Here is a 20,399-nt window from a genome sequence, read left to right on the forward strand (position 1 = left end):
AGAAGGAGAGGTAATATGTGCTAGAGAGGCTCCACATTACCATAAAGGAAGGACCAATATGCCTATTTTATTTCAGTCCTTGCTGTCCTCGTGGGAAAGCACTGGAGATGGAAAGTGGCTGTATGCAGTCTCCCAAAACAAGTTTCAGAAACTGCTGAAGAAGAAGGTGAATTGAGTCAGTTTGCAGAGTTGAAAGCCATCCAGCTGGCCTTAGACAATTGCTGAATGAGAGAAATGGCCGATGCTTTTTACTGATTCACAGGTGGTGGCAAACACCCTGTGGGGGAGGTTGCAGTAATGGAAGCAGAATAATTGGCAGTGTAGGGGTAAACCCATCTGAGCTGCTGCATTGTAGCAAGATATTGCTGCCTGGATGGAGAGTCTGGTTGTGAAGGTGCATCACGTACCCAAGCGCTGGTCCACTGAAGAACATCAGAATCACCAGCAGGTGGATCAGGCTTCCAGGACTCAGGAGTCCCAGGTGGACCTGGACTGGCAACTCAAGGGAAAAGTATTTCTAGCTTGGTGGGCCCATGACACCTTGGGACACCAAGGAAGAGATGCAACATAGAGATGGGTTTGGGATTGAGAGGTGGACTTGACCATTGATAAAACAGGTTATCAATGAATGTGAAACATGAGCTGCCATAAAGCAGGCCAGGTGGGTAAAGCCTCTTTGGTATGGAGGATGATGCCTGAAGTATAAATATGGGGAGGCCCAGCAGATTGACCATATCATACCCCCTAAGTCTGTGATGGCAAGTGCCATGTGCTTACAGTGGTGGAAGCAGCTACTGGATGGCTGGGGACAGGCCCTGTGCCTCATGCCGCTGCCTGGAACACCATCCTGTGCCTGGAAAAGCAAGTCCTGTGGCAAAATGGCACCCCAGAAAAATCTGAATCAGACAGTGGAACTTCCTTCCTAAATGTCCTCATAGTCATTTGGGCCAAAGAACATGGCATCGAGTGGATGTATCATTCTCTAGCATGCACCAGCCTCTGGAATGAACAAATTATGTAATGGACTGTTAAATACTACACTGAGAGCAACGGGTGGTGGAACATTCAAATGTTAGGATACACATTTAGCAAAGGACACCTGGTTAGATACCAGAGGATCTGCCAGGCAGGCTGGCCCTGCCCAAAGGTTTTGTGGTGTTGAAGGGAATAAATTTCCTGTAGTGCATACTAAAATCATGCTGAGGAAAACGGTCTGGGTTATTCCTGCCCCAGGCAAAGGCAAACCCATCTGTGGAATTGCTTTTGCTCAAGGACCCAGGTGTGCTTGGTGGGTAATGTTGGAGGATGGGGAAGTCCTGTGTTTGCCTCAAGGCAATTTGATTTTAGGTGAAAATAGCCAATGAGTTTAATTGTATGATGTTCGTCACTATTCAACACTTTATTACCACTTCTGTGTGTAGAAGTGGTAATAATAGCTGCATGCGTATCACCTCACAGAGCACCTCATGGGACCGATCCTAATCACAACTGTTCTGGGGATCTGAGCCTGACTTCCCTCTGATCATCGCACTCACAGAAATGAACTTTGATTTAACCACCAAGTGCAGCAGTACCAGGGTCAGAACTGGCTCAAATGTGCAGCATGCTACAAACCAACACCTCATACCATCTTTTCTGCTTGAAAGACTCTTACCAAGGATGAAATCCAAAGTCAGGGATTAAATGACTTCAACAAACTTATTTTTTTGTGCGGATGTTTTATGAACACTTAACAGAGTGTTCCATTGACTAAGAGAATCATGTTTGTATATCTATCAAAACAGGTAAATAGGGAAGGTGATGGGATATTGGGGAATGTGAAATTTGACATAACGCAGATGATATGGAATAAGCAGTGGGTATTGTCCTGATTACAGCTAGGGTAATTTCTTCTTAGTAGCTGTTTACAGTGCTGTGTTTTGGATTCAGAATGACAATTGTGTTGATAACACAGCGATATTTTGGTTTTTGCTAAGTTGTGTTTATCCAAAGTCAAGGACTTTTTCCCTTCTTGTCTCATGCTCTGCCAGTGAGAAGATACAAAAAAAAACCAACCCAAACTGGGAGGGAGCATAGCTGGGATAAATGACCTAAACTGACCAAATGGATATTCCACTCCAGAGAACACCATGCCTGGTATTTGAACGGGCGGGTGTTACCCAAAAGGCCCGTGGATCTGGGTACAGGAAGGGGAGTCTGGCATCTGTCAGTGGCTGGTGAGCAATTGTATCATCTGCATCACTTGTTTGTTTTATTATTTCCCATTATTATTGTACTTAACTGTATTTTCAATTATTAAACTGTTCTTATCTCAACATACAAGTTTTACTTTGACTCTTGTCCCCATTCTACCAGTGGGGGGGAAAAGAGAGGGGAGCTGAACAAACAGCTACAAGGTGTTTCATCTCCAGCTGGGCATAAAACTACAACACATGTTTTTGAATATGTTATTTTAAATAGAAAACTGAAACATTTCAAAAATGTGCAAAAGGTCAGGAGTAGCAAGTTCAAAACCTGTGCTCCCAGAACCAATCTCCACAGAAGGCAGCTAACAAGGCAATGTTTTCAGCAGTTTCCTTCTAAGGAACTCACTTTTACAAGTGTGATGACAGGAGAGAGACTATGCTCCCATCTTTCCTTCCCCAGTAAAATTACTGAAGAGGGATAAGGTAGCAGAATCCCTTTTACCAGCGAATCACAGAAACTCTCTGACCTGTGTTGTTACAGAACAAACCACAGACTGCTGTTATGCATTATTTATTCTAAGTACTCAGAGGTCTGATCAGAAGAGATAAATGTAATGAATACTTAAGATTTAGAATTTAAAACTAATTAAGTCTGCATATATAAACTTTTATTTACATAAGGCATCAAAATTGCCCTTTCTAACAAAAGGGTCATTTTTCCCTTTAACCAACACTTTGGTGAAAGAAACGTCACATTTAATAAACTAATATTCACCGGTTTACTTGTTCTGAACAAGCAGGTATAATCCAATGTACAAGATGAAAAACCACAAAATATCCAAGCATACTGTTTCACTAATTACTCTGTAGAACAAAGAATTAAGGCTTGTTTGCATCACAATGATGGTCAATCATGCATCATTTATTCCCACAAAGAATAAAATCCATTTCCAAGTGAAGCAGGAATAGCAGTAGTCTTGTATAATCCCCATATTGTTTACATAAAAAACAACCAATTTGGCATCTTAGAAATTAGATTGAAAAGGAGGGGGAAAGAGAGGAAAACAGAAAATGGCCCTTGCTTCAGAATCCTTTATCGGCATTTTCAGTTTCCACTTGAAGAAACCCTTCAGCTTAAATAGGAAGACTGGGACCTGCCAAGGTTTGAACTAAAAACATTTTCAGAAAGACCAAAGTTATGGTTTCATTGATGATGAAGTATCTAGCAAAAATACATTGTTTGGAATAATGAATTCCACACTGATATCCCCAAGTAAATGGCATATATACATTAGGCTGAGCCTGTTTTAATAGGTCTGAATTATAAAAATGGTAAACCTGTAGTATGCTTCCGCCTGATGTAATAGTTCCTGAGTTTTAGATCACTGCTAAGCCACAGCAGACAAAACTCTGAATGATGTAATGAAAAGTTTTGCAAATCACTTTCAGCAATAGCACACATTTTGTTCAGCAACATTCAATCATCAATAAAAGTCAGTCTTCCAGGTCCTTCATTTTTCATCCACCGCCGGTATCTCTTCCATCGGGGATCCATGGCCATCTTCTTCTTTAACTCCTCCTCTTGTTCTCGTTTATACAGCTGGTAAGACAGAGAAAAGTTTTTAATAAGGATGAAGAAACAGCTTAACTGAGCGTCAAGTGGGGTCTAAGTGCTTATTCTTCAATCGTTTTCCAGCTTATTTTCCTTACAAAAGACTGGATTGCAGAAGCAATTCTGCGGAAGCAGACCCTGACCAACATGAAATGTTGGAGCACCTGCAGCCCAAGAACCTGCTACTTACTGCCCAAGATGCTTTGTGTTTTTGCTGAGAGCAGAACAACCTTGTGTAAGCTCCAAACCACTTTTTTTGCTAGAGAAGTAAATGCTCAACAAATTCAACAAAATACACAGTAAGCAACTGCTCATGTTCTGAAAAGCTAACCTCGCGAGTCCCTTTCAGCAGACATACTGTTCAATGCAGCTGTTCAGCTCCTCATTTTAGCTGTTCTCCCTTTTTAAAGTCATCATCTAACAGAATACCATTATGGAACTTTTTGTTCCCAAGTAAAGTTGAGAATATCTCAAATATCTCTGTATCCAGTATTTACAGTACTAGAAGATAAACAATTATATTCTGTGAAGAAATATTCTGTCACTTCAATGGAACCTACAGTCATCAGCAAAGCCAATAATCTTAAAAAAAAAAAAAAGCTACAAAAATGCAACAATATCTGCATTTTTATTCTGGAAGGCAGTTTATGTAGATGCAGCCAGCATAAATCTCAAAACCATCCATGATTTTATCATCTCAGTGTCATGTGACTTAGTCTGACTCAAAGGCAAATAAAATTTAGAGTTCCACTATGCATGAACAAGATTTTTAAAATATATTATGGATAGCTACATGAAATCGCAAACTCAATGCTCAGTGATCATAAAGGTTTTAAGAATCATTAGGAAATAGTAAAAATATTGTAGAGCTCTATGATGCCCCTGTATATGGAATTCCTGGTCTTTCCCATCCTAAAACACCAGAAAGCTGAACAATATGTACACAGACATCTCCAGTGATGAAGGAACAGACAAGTTTTTGGGGAGAAACACTACAGCATTATTTTTCAACCTAGAAAATACATTACTGTGTTTCAAGTAAGGATATGGCAATGGTACACAAGCACAGCTAGCACAAGAACAGAATAAAGCATGATTATTCTCCATTTCCAGTAATACTGGAATGAGCAGGAGTTCAGGCGGCTTCAAAGAAGTCCTCTTCTACCACCTTCTACAAGTATTGATGAACTCATGACCAGAGGGCACAGCAGAGACTGAAAACTTCAATGCATACAAGTGACCAGGTAAAACTCATTAAAGCTACAAAGACACCATTTCCTATTCAGAAAGTCACAAAGCCACAAAATATGTTGGATAAATATTACTATATAGGTGCAGTTGTCATGTATTTGCCAGGGAAAATGAACTGCTGGCCACCACAGGAGACAAGTGTGAGCTAAAAAGACTTCACTTGTGGCAAATACAGTTCTTTCACATTCAGTGACCAAAACATCCTTAGTTAAAAACTGCATGGATGAGAAGCCAGGGCAGTTTTTCTCTACTACAGAATGTCCATCCAATCTTTTTCCATATTAACATCTGCTTTAACTAACAGCATTACTCAGTCTTTAGACTTCAGACTTTTTCTTCCAAAGCAGGCAGGGGTAGATTGCTCTACAAACTTGAAGAGGAAAATGGTAAAAGAGGTGTTAATGTAAGGAAAGGATTAGCTGCCAGGTATGTATATGTGCTCAGTTAGGATGGCTTTGATAGAAAACACTCTTATCTTTGGTGTCCTGCCATCATCCCATCTCTTTTCCCAGCATATGCAGAACAGCAGCACCAACTCATTTTCCTCCTAAGCAGACTAAGTTCACATTCTCATGTTTTTCTTTAGAAAGCTCCCATTCAAATGGCCCACAGATGCACCTATTTGGAATAACAGAAGGGTTTTGTCAACCTGCCATGCCCCACCATCCCAAATAATTCTGTACTGCAAACTCCATGCTGTGGCTAATGTTCTTTCTCTGCTCTCACAGAATTTTTAAAAATTACATAGTGACTGTCGAGTATTGACTATTAATTTATTGACTATCCATGGCAAGAGTAGAAGTTGTGCCTAATGGTGGTTTTTATGGCATCCCTACTTGAATAGGTATACAGCGCTGCAAGAATAGTCTATGACTCACCAAAGGCTAAAGAACTATCAAAGGACAGATGGGAAAACCAAACCAAAACAATAACAAACAACCAATCTAAACAGTCTGAGCCAGGAATTAACAGCTTATAAGACTGATGAAATAGGAATTTCAGACAATCTGGGTAATTCTTATTAAAAATTATTACTGTTCAGAGAACAGACAATAGTCTTCAACCTACCATAATAGCACACTGTTATTATTGCTCTGGGATTGCTGGATAACCAACATTAGTTTCTCCACCAGGGCTACTGATAAATAACATAGAGAAGAGAGATTTTCAGTTTCCTTGAAGCTGCTGGATAGACCTTAAAGACTTAATTAGCAAAAAAAGGTAAAGGTATGTAAAAGTAGCTGGAACCAGTGGATGAACAGATAATAAGGAAAACAGTGGTGTTTTCGCATGTAACAAGAAGCAACAGCACGTGCCGGAAGAAAACGTTCAAGGAAAGGACACCTGTAATATTGAAGCACGCCGTCAATACAACCATCACAGACCCCTTCAGACAAGCCTCTACAATCATAAAAGGACTTCCAGCAGGACTTGGATGCATGCAAATTAGCTCTAGGAAAAGAGATGTTTATGTATTAGCTAAGAAGTATATTGTAATACATACATATGATGATGACTGAATAAATACCTCACTGTAAAGTTTCATGACACACATTTGATTAGAAGATATATGCTTGGAGTGTGTCCAGTGCTGTAATAAAGAATGCTTGCTTTCTAATACTTCAAGTTGTGTTAGAAAGTTTACTTCCTGGACGATTTCAGTATTGCTACCCACCTCATAGTTTTCTCGTATCCAAAGCTGCCGTTCAAGAAAGGTCTCTTTTTGATGATCTTCCAGGCTGTCAAACTGAGACTGAGACATTTTCATGTACCTTCGTATGATATACAACTTCTCTTCCACACCATACTCTTGCCCTTTAATAGTGAAACAATAAATCCACCAACAGTACCAAACTATGTATTTGCACCAGTAAAAAGGAGCAAGAAGGATCTGAAATAGGAGGATATCATATATTTTGGGCTTCTGATAACCACCCTTTATATCTATTTTATTTTTAATAATGTCTTTGATAATTTCTTCCTCCTCTTCACGAATTTCTTCTTTAGATCGCCTGTTCTTGCCTTTTTCTTTAGTCTTGTTGAGTAAACCTTGTTGCCTGGCAATCTCAGTAGCTTGTATACGGTATTTTGGCACAGATGCTAAGTAGTTGATAGCTTCATTGTAACTACTCCACCAGCTGAAGAACTGTAATTTAAGAACAGCAAAAGTAAAAACCATGTTTTAATACAGACACATTCCTATCTGGGGGTTTGCCAGGAAAATAAAGTAATGCTGTCACACACTTTCAACCACAGTTACATTACAGTAAGGGTAAAAAGTGAAGCTAATAGTACTTCTGTGGTATCACAGAAACTATCCCTCCAGACTTCAGTGAAGCACTTGGAAAATGGATGTACACAAGTGTACCTCACAGCAATTTATTATGACAAGGAAGGCCAAGCAGATACTGTTCTGAACAGTTTTGTTCCTGAGTAGATGGTAACCTCCTGCAAGTTAATACCAGGCTGTGCCAGCCATTCTCAGAAGCTCCTCTTACTATATTTATAAACGTAGGAGCTAGTATACGAATATTCAAGTATAAAAATGTTACCCATTTAAAACAGTACACTGAACATCGACTAAGTATGTGACAATCTCATTAGCCTGGCAGTGTCCACTTTACAAGACTCAACATACCTCTCTGATCTCCAGCTGCCCTCTGGATTTTAAGGGAGTGGGGGAAAAAAACCCCAGACAACAAACCAGAAATTCACTGCCTGGATGAACACAGAATCATAAAACATCCTGAACTGGAAGAGACCCACAAGGGTCATCAAGTCCAACTCCTAGCCCTGTACAGCACAACCCTGAGAATGCTTCCTTCTGAACACAGAAGAAGCACAAAGACTAGCTGAGAGCTGATGTTATTCCCATCTAGTGTCTTGTAAATATCCTGAGATGAGGCATAGAAAACATGGAAGAAACTAGATAGGCAAAGAGGGAAAACATTAGCAGCTCACTTTCATTCTTGGGACATCCAAGCATGTCTCACTGATGCAACATTTTTAACCATGACAGATCTCACACCCTTTACCAAGACCAAGCGCAGGCATAAACTCACTATACAACCTTAGCAAAGGCCAAGGACCAGAAACAACAGAAAGCAAGATGGGCAAACCAGTTTACACAGATGCTTACACCGAATTTAGAAGCATTTTGCAGTTGGGGTTCCAGGAAAGTGAGTGTCTGCACTTATAGACAAAATAAGAAATAAGATGTGAAACATTGCCACTACTAAATCTGAAGATAAATTACGTATTTGGCTGAATATGCCATTAGAATTTATTATTCCAAGTTCTCAAATTCTGATCAACATACTTTTTATTCTAACTTCCAGTATCCCACTAAACATTGAGCTACCTGCACCACAGCATAAGCTTCATCTCTTAAACTTCTTGGATATTTTTAATGATGTTTTGAACCAGTGATTTAAAAGATTCTAAAGAGAAGTTATGCACTTTTGTCCTCTTGTCAGCAACAGCACAAGCTTTTTCATCTACAACACAGGGGATTTTCTTGGCCTTGGATCTACTACTTTCAGAGTAAACTCGGCTGAACCGAATTTGCTTCTCTCCTGACTTCATCAATGTGATGTTTAAAATACACCTCAATGCAAGATTCACACAAGTTTAGTAGATATTCAGTCCTATCATCTGAATTGAGAATTGAATTCAGTGTGCTAGTCTGTTTTGTTTTTTTTTTTACTTACTTATGCATCTTGACAAACTGACACACGTTATCTGGGGCACTAGTCCTGCCTGAGCTACTCTGAGCCTACCAGGAAGAACCAAGTAAATTCTTCAGAAAAGATGCACCACCTTGTCTCAACAAAATGAAAAGAAACCAATCTTTACCTTTGTTCAAGGTACCAAGGGCAGTCAAAAATCTGCTAGGTACCTCCTAACTTCAGGATTTTTATGGACACCATACAGACCTGAACCACAGCACAGAGGAACAGGGCTCCTCACTGACACTTTTTATTAAATGACACATTATGAGAGCTGCCACTACTTTTCTTCTTGTTCAGAAACTCACAGAGTAGTATGATGTAAACATGAAATTTTACCTGAAACACGGAGATGGCACACACTGTAACTAGGATCACTATTGTGACATCTACTTTAGGTGCCAGTCTCCTGCGGTAGTAGTGGTAGTAATGCCTGTAATACTCTTCAGGATGATCCAGCATGTAGTCATAATCTTTACGTGTTTCCTCATCCTGCAGGATGACATGAAAAACTCATTCAGGTTTAAATTCCCACTTTCACTTGCTCTATCGTACATGTGTTTTACATCTCATTAAGGACCATGCTTCTGTAAAACTGGCAGCAGCCCAAGGGAGTATGAAACATAGAGGAAATTCATCGTTTTCTCATATTCTCTATTAATTTGTTCTCACACTTATCTGCCCATGCACATATGATATGTTCAGTCATAAAATGAATAAGCAGGCACTGTGCAAAGGCATTTAAAACTAGAAAACAGACAAGCAACTAAAATCCACAGAGTAAGTTGTTTAACTTCAGAATGGGAAGTCCAGCTGGACTGGAGTTAATAAGTACTGCTCAGGAAAAGATTTTCAGATGAAGAACCTATTAGGAAATTGTTTTACAAAACTTAAAGGAATTAGTTTACAGGGCTATGGAATCTGTCCAATGGAAGGCCAATTCAAAACCTCATTGTTCTCATGTTTTCTGAGTTTTTCATCATTTTCCTCCATGTAATTGCAGGATGGGAAATATAATTTCTCCAGGCTTAACTGAATTACTTTTAAACTCCATCCCCCATTCCCCCATGAAAAAAAAAAGTTCCCTTTTCTAATCCCTTGTAGCCTTAAAACACTTACACGTCTTCTTCCATTCCTGGGTTCCATCTTTGCCAAGTCACACATGCTTTGCCCTGAGAAGCTTTCCCTTACAGATCCCATATGCTACTCGAGTCACTGCTACTTTTAAAGGTATACCTCCAAGATAAAGCCTCGTCGGTTCGTTATAAATAAATAAATAAAACAGATAAATAAATAAATTTGAAAAGAACGCATTCTAGACACAGAAGGGTCTTCAAGAGCACTCCATCCTCCTTCCCGCACTCTCGGGCTGGCTACTGAAGGAGGACTTTTCGGGGTGTTTCTCCTCCCCTCCCTTACTGCTTACCGGAGCGGCTCCGGCCGCGGCGGCGGTCCCGCTCTCTCACCTTGAGGGTCTCGTAGGCGGCGGCGATGAGCAGGAACTTCTCGTGCGCCGCCTGCGCCCCGCTGCCCTCGCCGCCCGCGGGCTCCCCGCGGTAGCGGTCGGGGTGGTACTGCCGGGCGAGCTGCCGGTAGGCGCGGGCGATCTCCGCCTTGCTGGCCTGCCGGCTGACGCCCAGCACCTCGTAGCAGACTCGGCGGCCACAGTAGAGACGGTCGGTGAGGCCCCGTGCCGGCCGCGGCAGCAGCGCCGCGCACAGGCACAGGCACAGCGCCCACCGCCCGCCCGGACACCGCCGCGCCGCCGCCGCCATTTCTCCGCCGCCGCCGCCGCCGGGGCCGGGCCGCACTCCGCGCCGTGCGCGCGGCCGGCGGCGGGGCCGGCGCGGAAGGGCGGGGGCGCGACAAGGGGCGGGTCGCGAGAGAGCCCGCGCGCGGGGGCGGCGGCGGGCAGGGAGCGCGGCCTGCTCGAGTCGCCGAGCGCTGGGACGGGTCCTTTGTCCCCGATTTCTCACAGGCTGCTGCCGGCCCGCTCTTCCAGCCGGCGGTGTGCCCTTGCGTGGCACCCACGCCAGCGGAATCCTGGGATGCATTTGGAAGAGCACTGCCAGCAGGTCGAGGTGATCCTGCCCCCTGTGCTCAGCCGTGGTGAGGCCGAATCTGATCTGCTGTGTTCAGCTCTGAGCTCCACAGCTCAAGAAAAACACGGAGATACTGGAAGTGGTCCAGAGGAGGCCACAAAGGTGATTTGAGGTCTGAAGCATCTTCCTTATGAAGAGAGACTGCAGGAGCTGGGCCTGTTCAGTCTGGAGAAGAGACGACTGAGAGGGGATTTCTTTAATGCATATAAATATCTCAAAGCAGGTGCTAAGAGGATGGTGCCAGACTTTTCAGTGGTTCTCAGCGATAGTATGAGGAGCAAAGGCCATAAACACAGTAAGTTTCACCTCAACCAAGAAGAAGAACATTACACTGAGAGTGGCAGAGCACTGGGACAGGCTGCTCAGGGAAGTCACAGAGTCTCACTGTCTGGAGGTATTCAAAATCCACCTGAACACCTTCCTGTGCCACATGCTTTAGGTGACACTTTCCTTGGCAGGGGGATTGGAGTAGATGATCTCAAAAGGTCCCTTCCAATCCTAATGATTCTGTTTCTTCCAGGGAAGAAACTTCTGAAGTACTTCCTGAGCCTGTGCCTGGATTCGACTTGCTCCTGGCAGAGCTCGGGGTCTGACCATCTGTCATGTAGGGTCCAACACAATTTAACTGGCTCCATGTTGGGAACTGCCCGGTGCACCGCCTCCACAGCACGGAATCGTGGAGAACACTTCTGCTGCTGCTGCCCAAAGACACAATAGATAGGTGACCTCATCTATGTTTAGAATTATCCTAAGGGAGGGTGACAAGGTTCCACCTGAACATGAGGAAGAATTTCTTTATTGTGGAGGTGGCTGCACACTGGAACAGATTGCCCAAAGAGGTTGTGGAGTCTCCCTCACCTGAGAGATTCAAGAACTGTCTGGATGCAATCCTGTGCCTTGTCCTCTAGGGTGGCCGTGCTTGAGCAGGGAGGTTAAACCAGATATCATTCCAGCCTGACCCATTTTGTGGTTCTGAGTGATTCTGTATGCACAGCTCCTTGAAATGGTGGCTTTGACAGCAGGTCTGCCACCTGTGATGTCCCGTACCCAAAGACTTCTCCTGGAAAGGAGGATTAAATCTCTGCTTTGGTGTAACCAGCAGGAACATCACCTCAGTAACCTTTCTTAGGAAAGCAGATATGGGTTTGATGCTGCAAATATTCACCAGAAAAATGCTCAGCTCATCAGAGAGCATGTGCTGTTCTTAAAGCATGTGTGCCTCCCATGTGCTGGCCTCCTCCTCTGCCTGTCTCCTTTCAGTAATAAATGCTTATAATTTCCATCAGTTGTGGATGGGTCCCAAATCTCCTTCCTCAAAAAAAAAAAAAACCCCAAAGAAACCAAACAAAACAAAACAAAACCCAACAAAACCCCAACAAAAACAAAGGGCCACCTCTTTGCAGCTCATTACTCATTAGAGCCCAGCCTCCCAGCTCTGCCTCTCAGCACTAGAGGCTGTGAGTCAACTCCTCACACCATGACCTTTAAAAATTTTGTTGGGTTGACCTGGGCTGGGTGGCTAGTGCCCACCAAGCTGCTCTATCACTTCCTCTTCTCAGCTGGATGGGAGAGAGAGAATAAGATAGAAAACGACTTGTTGGTTGAGATCAGGCAGTTTACTAAAGCAAAAGTGAAAATTTATGCACACACAAGCAAAGAGGAAGAAAATAATTTTATTCTTTAGTTCCCATCCACAAGCCACGTGTGGCCATTTCCTGGGGAGTGGGACTTCAGGATTGTAGAGATTGCTTTGGAATGCAAACACTGTAAAAAATGAATGCCCCCTCTTCCTCCTTTCTCCCTCGCCTTTTATATTTGAGCTGACATCATATGCCATGGGATATGGCTTCAGTCAGTTTGGGTCAGCTGGCCTGGTTGTGTCTCCCCCAGGATCTTGCCCACCCTCAGCCCCCTTGATGGAGTGAGGAATGTTGGAGAGACAGCGCTGATGCTGAGCCAGTGCTGCTCAGCAATAGCCAAAACACCGGTGTGTTATCAGCACCTTTCCAATTACCAGTGCAAAGTGCAGCAAGGTGAGGGCTGCTGTGGGGGAAATGAACTCCAGCTCAGCCAGAAACATTGCAAAGATGTAGCAAAAAATGGTGCACAGAAGCTTTTGTCACCGTTTTTCTCCTGTCTCGAGAAACAAGCTAGTCCTCTGGCACCTGTCGCTTGAATTCACGTCTGCCTTGGGACTGGCCCTGGAGCTTTTAGGAGACGTCACCAGCTGCCCCCGTGCCGCCTGCAGGAAGCAGTAAGGGAGGTGGGGAGCGGGCGCCACGCTGTCTGCTTCGAGATGCCCCAGCGACGCTTCGGCTGAGGCATGTTGCCAAGATGCTCCTTACAGAGATCACACACAGCATGGCAGAGTTTGGGAGAAAGACGCGGTGTGGTGGTCTCTCTGAGTAACCCCAGACTGGCAGGGGAGGAGGTCTATGGAGCAGCTCTATCCCTTCGGGAAACGGCTTTGGAATAGAGGCTCGGCAGCGCCGGCGGTGGCCGGGGGCGGGGCCCTTTCCCCGGCTGTGGGCGGGGCTCTCCGCCCTCCTCCTGCTAGCGCACCCACGGCCGCGCGGGGGCGCCCTACGCCGCTCCCGTCCCGTCCCATCCCTGCGCCGCCGTGCCGAGCGCGGAGCCGGCGCGGCCGCCATGGAGGTCAGCGCGGACTCCGGTCAGTGCTGCCCCCGTAAACCTCCTCCTCGGGGCCCGCCGGGCGGGGCGGCGGCCGCGGGGCCGGGCCGTGTACGCGACGGGGGCGGGCGGTGGGGACGGCAGCTCTCTCTAAATATAAACTGGCGGTGACGGAAGAGCGGGAGCTTGCCACTGTCGAGGGGAGCCGCCGGGAACAGGAGGAGGAGAGGGTGGAAGAGGTGGAGAGGGAGGAGGGGGAGGAGGAGGAGAAGAAAAAGAAGAAAAAGAAGAAGAAGAAGAAGAGACGCGGCCGCCGGCCCGTTGCCGGAGAGGGGTGGGAGGCGCGGGGCGTCTCTCGCCGCCTCCCCTCCCTCCCCAGCCGGCAACATGGCCGCGGCCGCCCCGGACGAGCTCAGTAAGTGCTCGCGGCGCACGGGCTCGCAGCGGGGGCTGGCGGGCGGGCGACCCGCGGGTTCCCCGCTGCGGGTCTCCTCTGCGGTGGGGCTCGGCCCCCGGCACGGCCGGGCGGTGACGGCAGCGGGGCCGGACCGGCCGTGGGAGGCCATCTCGGGAAACGGAAACCGGGAGCAGCGGCATCCCCGGCCCCTCCGCGGACACGCCGGCTGCGTGACCTTGCGGGGAGTTGGCGGCGGCTCCTGGCCGGGACGGAGCCTGGGGTCGCCGAGACCACTGGCTCCGGGGGAGCGGCCTCCGCCCACCGCTCCTGTACGGGCACTAGCGGCAGCGCCTCTGCCCGTCGATGCTCTCGCCCTGCGTTGTGCGACCGCCGTCTTTGAACCAGGGCAGTGGTGTGAACGCAACGCCGGCTGGCACGTCCAGAGGCGGGTTCACCCAGCCCCCTGAGGTGCTGCGCAGGGCGGTGGGACCGAGAGCTCATCGCGGCCGCCCCTGCGGCGCTCGGCACATGACCGGAGGTGCCGCTGCCGCCGAGCATTCCAGACAGCGGAGCTGGGCCCTGCCTTCTTGTCACCTCCAAAACCCTTTCTCGGAGACTCTGGGAAGGCACCCAAACAGCTGCTCTTTGAAGAAGCTTATGGAACTTCAAAAAAAGCGGTTTCTCTTCCCTTGCTTTTCCTGGCCTGGCATAAAGATGGTTCTTATCTGTGAAGAGTTAATAGCTAGATAGCATATGACTCAGCCAAATGAGAAGGCCTTTGGTTGCCCTGAAATAGTACTTGGCAGTCTTCAGAGAGAAAGGGCAGAAGAAATTCTTTGAGCATATTTGAGCACTATTGGCTTGCAGTACTAAAGAATTTCTGTGTGCTGTTTCTTCATTTGTTGTTTATTTTTTTCGTCATTGCTGTTGGTTTTTTTGGGGGTTTTATTTATTTTTATTGTGAGCTTCTGTGTAGACAACATCCTAATTCTGCTCTTTGTTAGATGTTACTGGAACTGGGCTGAGTGATATGATAATGGTGGGGATATCCCTTATGTAGCCAAGGTAACGTGGTGGAGTAGAGAAGAATCTTGTTCCTGTACTGATCCTAGACTGGGGGGCCCAAATGCCAAGATATTTTTTCCATTGACACCTGTGATAAATTGATGTAAGGACAGTGAAAGCTCTTAACTGCTGCCGTCATCCAAGAAATTCTGTTGTTAGATTTACAATGCTATCGTGATTCTCCTTGGTGAAACCAGTCAGTGTGAGACCTCTTCCTCGTGACTCCTTGGTTTTTATCTGTGTGTAATCTAACTTTCCAGGCTCCAGATCTGATTCTGCAAAAGATTAGTCCTCAGCCATGTGCCTGTTGTTACACAGCCCTTTCTCTTAAGTTGGGCTAAAAAGACAAATATCCCTAGACTGAGATTCACGTTAATAATTACATTATGTCATTCAGGTTATTTGAATATGACATCCTTCAAAAATGAGAGAATTTTATTGGTTTCCTTAGAAACCTTTTCTTTGGGTGGGAGGACGAATCTCTTCTTGAAAATTTCTTTTCGTTTAGTTTCGGTTTTTTGTGGTACCTCTCTGTTGCTGAATAGAAAGTACTGTAATCTTAAATAAAAAAATTAATTAAAGCTAATGGAAAAAAGAGTAACTTCATGTAGAGAAAGAGGGGGAAACTAAGCCTCCATGTGGGCTTGCCATCTTTTGATATATTCAAATAGTTAAATTTCAGCATATTTGGAAAGAAATAATTTCTTTTATAGGATGATGACTAGTCCTGAAATAACAAAAATAATTACCATTAGTTTTAGATTGGAAAACCAAGTTTCCTTGCTTTATATTCACATGGCTGTAGGAAGCTTTCATCTGTAGCCCCTGTCAAACATGGAAACTCTGTGTAAATGCTGGGTAAAGGTTGCTTCTCATTTTAGAGGACAGGTTGTTTGAAGGCAGCATAAGATATGGCAGTTTAAAAATAATGCAAAATTGGCCCTAAAGCCACAAGAGTTCAGATGCAAGAGAGGCAAGTTGAGTAATCTTGAGTAATACTAGTCATCCATTCAAATGGAGAACCTGTGCCTGGAATATTGCAAATTGCAACATGGGTTCTGGTATACTGTTCAAGCTTTTACGTAAGCTTTTCTATAAAATGAAAGAATAGAATGGGAAAAAAAAACATAATATATCCCTCCTCCAACAGGTCTTCCTAGCCTTTTCCAGTCAAATCTTGTAAAACAACCTGATGAGTGGCCTGTTCATACAAGTGCTCCCTTAAGTTTTTTGGTTGTAGGCACACAAGGGGTTACTGGTAGTGACAAGAATAGCACCAGCAAATCCTGACTCACTGTTTGCTGCTATAATCATACTAGTTATATTTTCTCCCAGAGTCTAATAACATTTGAACAAGAATTTGACTCCTATTTTAGTAGTTGCGCAGCAGATGAGAACTTTATTCTTCTGTGTGTGGAATAATGAAGAATTGCTTAGTTCTAGAGAGACAAAAGGGTGTGTTAGAGCTTTTACTTTAGTAGGAACCTGCCCTTAAAACTACCCTTGCCATCCAGGAGCTGAAATTGAAATGCTTTTGTACCCAGACATATTTATTTGATGTAGGGCCCTTTGGAGAAAATGTGGGGGGATGCTTGTGCATGTAATGCTTCTACAGTGTTCAGGTAATAGAGGAGGGTCTCAGAGTTTTTTGTCTGATTTACTGAAACCATTGTACCATTGTAGAAATTATTTATTTTGTAGCAGTTCCACCAATCTGTCAAACTGATAGTTCTCAGGAAAGTGAAGATAAATTCTGACTTCCTGCACAGATCTGCTCTGCTTTGCAGACGACTCAGACACTCTTTAGTTCCTCAGTTGTTTTGTGGTTAACAGTCAAACTATGAAGTACAGCTACCAGTTTCTTGAGTCAGTTTTCATAAAAGGAAGGGTGTGTGTTTTACTTGATACTTCACTACACAAATGTGCATTGCTCAGGGGTCTGTGTGGAATAACTGGTGTGCTGTACATAATATCTATAAATGCCAGCAGGAACTGATTTGAAATGGAACTGTGCTTGGCTGAATTGAGAGATTTCTGTGATAAAAATACAGATATACAGTGGCATAGCCAGGCTTTTTTTTTTTTTTTTTGTGTTTTTTTGGTTTTGTTTTTTGTTTTGTTTTGTTTTTTTGTTTGGGTTATTTTTTGGTAATTAAAATAATGAGGGTAAGCTTTTAGAATTCTTGGCTGTATTGAGGTAGCTATTTCACTGTTTATCCATATTTTTATCCTTTTTCCCCTCCTTGTCTATCTCTCACTTATCTTTGATGAGCTACATGTCAGTATTTACCAAATGGAAGGAAAAGGCATGTTTTTCCTGTGAGCAGGCTGTGGGATTTTTCTGTTACCTTGGGTGACCACAAGGTCAGTTCTGAAGTAACAAAACTTAAAATAACGCTCACCCTTGTATGGATGGTATTGCAGCATTTTTAAGCTAGTGTCTCATTGTCAGTGTATTTTTTTTGTAGAATTTGTATCCATTATCTGTGTTTTGAAAGTGATTCCTTTCTCTTTTGTCTTTGCAAGGTTGTTAAGTGCTGAAACCAATATTCTTCCTTGTAGTCTTAAGTAGAGATTGGAAAGAACCAGAAGTGAAACATGCATTTTCTCACAGATAGATAGCTACATTGCCATGGTAACTTGGGAATTGCAGATTCCAAATACACCATGTCAGTTTACACAAATTGGACACTGGTGTTGGAAATAGAAATACAAAGATATATCTTGTTTTTCTTCCCCTTTGATTTTTTTACATACAATGAAAGGAAATGTCTTCTTCATATGCAATGCCTTTTGTTTGGTTCTCCAAATTTACCTTTGTCTTCTTGTAAACATCTTTTTTTCCTCAAGAAAGTCCCACAAAAATTGGTGTTTTTTGTGAAAGTACTACACAGCAGCATGAAAAGAAGTGATTATGCCAAAGTACATGAATAACTGTTTCAAATTCTGCATGGACTTAGTTGTACATATTTTAAAAGTAAATCTACTTACCAGTTGTTTTACTCGTGCACCTTATTCTTTGTTGTGTTGTGCTTTTTAATCCATAGTAAAATGCTAGCTGTCATAGCTGTGGCACACACATGATGTTTCTAAGATTGGTTTCCAGCTGCTAAGGCTTTTTGCAAATAGTTTTTGTCCTTTCTGCCTCCACCCCCCCCCCCCCCCCCAAAAAAAAAAATCCTCCTTGGTATGTAGTAAAGCAAGTTAGACATCTTGCTTTACTTATTTTTACTATCAGATAGGCTCTTAAAATGGCAATTGTGCAGTTTTTCAGTTGTTAGTGGGGGCTGTAAAATCAGATGGAGACGATTTTAGCTTTAAATTTAAAAACTTCAGAAATGCATGTCATGGGGAATTGAGACCAGTTGCAAATTGTCTTGTTTGATGTCTAATGCATAGTGGTCTGTTTGCTGGCTGTGAAGAGACATTCAGGGTAAGGCACTTTCCTCATGCCAGCCAGGAGGTCTGCAGCACACATGAAGACAGGACACAGCATCTGAGATGCAGATACTTCATCTACAGTTACTTTCCTGGGCCATTGCATGTGGTGCTTTAAATCACCAGTGTTTATGTTTTCCTGTAATGAACGTTGTCAGCTTGAGAAATGGTCTTGATTGTTAGTAGAATAAAAACCATGGAGGAAATGTTTGATGTACAATACTTGGGAGGTTTTATAGCTCTTTGTTTTCCTGTCCCACTGCTATGGATTCAGTCTGCATCAGCAGCATGAGAGAGTACTCTGACAAACTCCTGACCAGTTTCTTAACTACATCCAGGTGACCAGTATCCTTGAATTGGCTGAAGAGTCTTGTTATGATTATGGTTAAAGAAGAATATCTGATGACAGTGTTAGGGCTTAACTGACTTTGCAGCAGAGGTATGAGAAAAGTAATAAACTTACCTCACTGACAACATTAAGAAGGAGGTAGCTTTTTTTCCTCCTGATTTCTGTTATTATTGCTCTTGATATTATTATTATTATTATTATTATTATTATTATTATTATTATTATTATTATTTCCACCATTCTGATTGTTGCTTGAAACGAGAATAATTGAGGAAGCTGGAAATGGGACAGGTGCTTGCAATTCAGTGTATTGCTGTATTTCCTGACAGCACATGCAAAGTTCACTCTGTCAGTTTCTCTGCCTTTGAGAAGGTCTGTGTGTAGTCCAGTGACTACCTACAAAAGGCTTTAGAAATAACTTTGGTTGTGTTTCCTTACACTTGTTTTTGATCTGTTGCAATGTTAAAGAACAAGTTGAGAAAGTTCCTCAGTTGGCTTGCTTGAGAATAATGGATCTGCAGTGTTCTCCTGGAATTCTAGGTCCAAAGGGAAAGATTTTATAGTTTTTATTGATTGTTGGAGTGATTTTAGCTGCTTGATGTGACTTCTGTAGTCCCTTACTGCCTGTGTGAGACACCAAAGAGGTTCTTGAATGGGGGCTCATTGGGATGGGAGGGACAGGATGGGTGGGGGAAGGATGACAAAAGAAGGAAGGTGAAAAGAAATAAATGTCACGATTTTTTAAAAAATTGAAACATGAGATAAGTGTTATAGAGCCATTGACTAGCTGACAACCTGAGTGGTCTGTGAAATCTGTCTGAAATTAGATTGACTCATATCTTCAGTTTATTGTATAAATGCTGCAGAGTTTTGGCAGTAGTTTCCTTGACAGTAAAATTTCATCGTCCTCTGTCTGTTCAGTTGCCTGTCATATTTGCTCAGCAGAAAATGAAATTTTGGAAGTGGTATGTTTATGTTTAATCTGCGTCTGGCAGAGGAGGAATGCAGGGATAGCACAGGTTTTATAAATAGGACAGTAAAGGCTTCTGAAGCCAAATCATCATAGGTTTGCTTGTTAGAGCTGTGTCTGCAATTCAACATCCCCTTTGTTCACTTTGATTCTAACCATACCCATTCGCCTCAGTCTTTACTGCTGCCCTGTACCAGTGCTTGTTTTGCTTTTTTTTCCCCACTGTAGTCCTTTACAGTCAGCTTGATGATCCTTCTCTGCTGAAAGAGGCCTCTCCTTGGTCTCCCTCTAATCTCAGCTTGATATACGTCACATTACATTAGTCTTTGGGGAAATTATTTCCTCTTGGTAAGATGTATTAAGACCTTTAGCCCTTCAAAAGCATTGGGTCCCCTTGCTGCCTGTGGGTCTGGGCTTCATTGCTGCAGGATGAAAAACATGCTTCTGGTCCTCTGCGCAAGAACTCTTCTCAGTCCAGCTGTTGGGAATGCTGCTGTTGTTGGGGAGGCTTTGCTTTGCTTCTGGTGTAGCTATTGGGGCAGCTGCATGCTGGCACTTAAAGTAAGGACTTTTAACCTTGTTTTTATAAAAACAAATGATCCTCAGCCTTTGTGTTTGAGCTATTGACAGAAGATTTTGCTGTCATCTGTTTTTGTGAAATGATTTTTTG

General features: G+C 43.6%; 2 protein-coding genes across 8 annotated transcripts in view; one reads left to right on the plus strand and one right to left on the minus strand.

Annotated features, from left to right (window-relative positions):
- Window positions 1-2,741: 2,741 nt before the first annotated feature.
- Window positions 2,742-11,119, minus strand: DNAJC25 (DnaJ heat shock protein family (Hsp40) member C25). Of its 3 annotated transcripts, none has more exons than XM_038124492.1 (4): window positions 10,244-11,119; window positions 9,117-9,269; window positions 6,725-7,195; window positions 2,742-3,786 (listed from the first exon to the last, which is right to left on the minus strand). In XM_038124492.1, exons 1-4 carry the CDS (start codon window positions 10,829-10,831, stop codon window positions 3,664-3,666), a joined length of 1,335 nt encoding a protein of 444 aa, XP_037980420.1. In that variant the 5' UTR covers window positions 10,832-11,119; the 3' UTR covers window positions 2,742-3,663. The 3 variants fall into 3 exon arrangements, with proteins under 3 accessions (XP_037980420.1, XP_037980423.1, XP_037980422.1); XM_038124495.1 differs by lacking the exon at window positions 2,742-3,786 and adding an exon at window positions 3,793-6,187; XM_038124494.1 differs by lacking the exon at window positions 2,742-3,786 and adding an exon at window positions 6,208-6,501.
- A 2,307-nt stretch (window positions 11,120-13,426) lies between these two features.
- ECPAS (Ecm29 proteasome adaptor and scaffold) overlaps window positions 13,427-20,399 on the plus strand; it is a 58,039-nt gene continuing 51,066 nt past the window's right edge. For 2 of the 5 annotated variants that reach the window (XR_005255170.1, XM_038123558.1), the window contains exon 1: window positions 13,559-13,925. Coding sequence is in view for 2 of the 5 variants with exons in the window: in XM_038123558.1 (XP_037979486.1) it covers window positions 13,898-13,925 (28 nt within the window). In the remaining 3 variants the exon portion in view is untranslated. The other 3 variants (XM_038123559.1, XM_038123562.1, XM_038123560.1) reach the window with 3 other exon arrangements.

Source organism: Motacilla alba, chromosome Z, assembly GCF_015832195.1.
Source record: "Motacilla alba alba isolate MOTALB_02 chromosome Z, Motacilla_alba_V1.0_pri, whole genome shotgun sequence".
Classification (NCBI taxonomy): domain Eukaryota; kingdom Metazoa; phylum Chordata; class Aves; order Passeriformes; family Motacillidae; genus Motacilla; species Motacilla alba.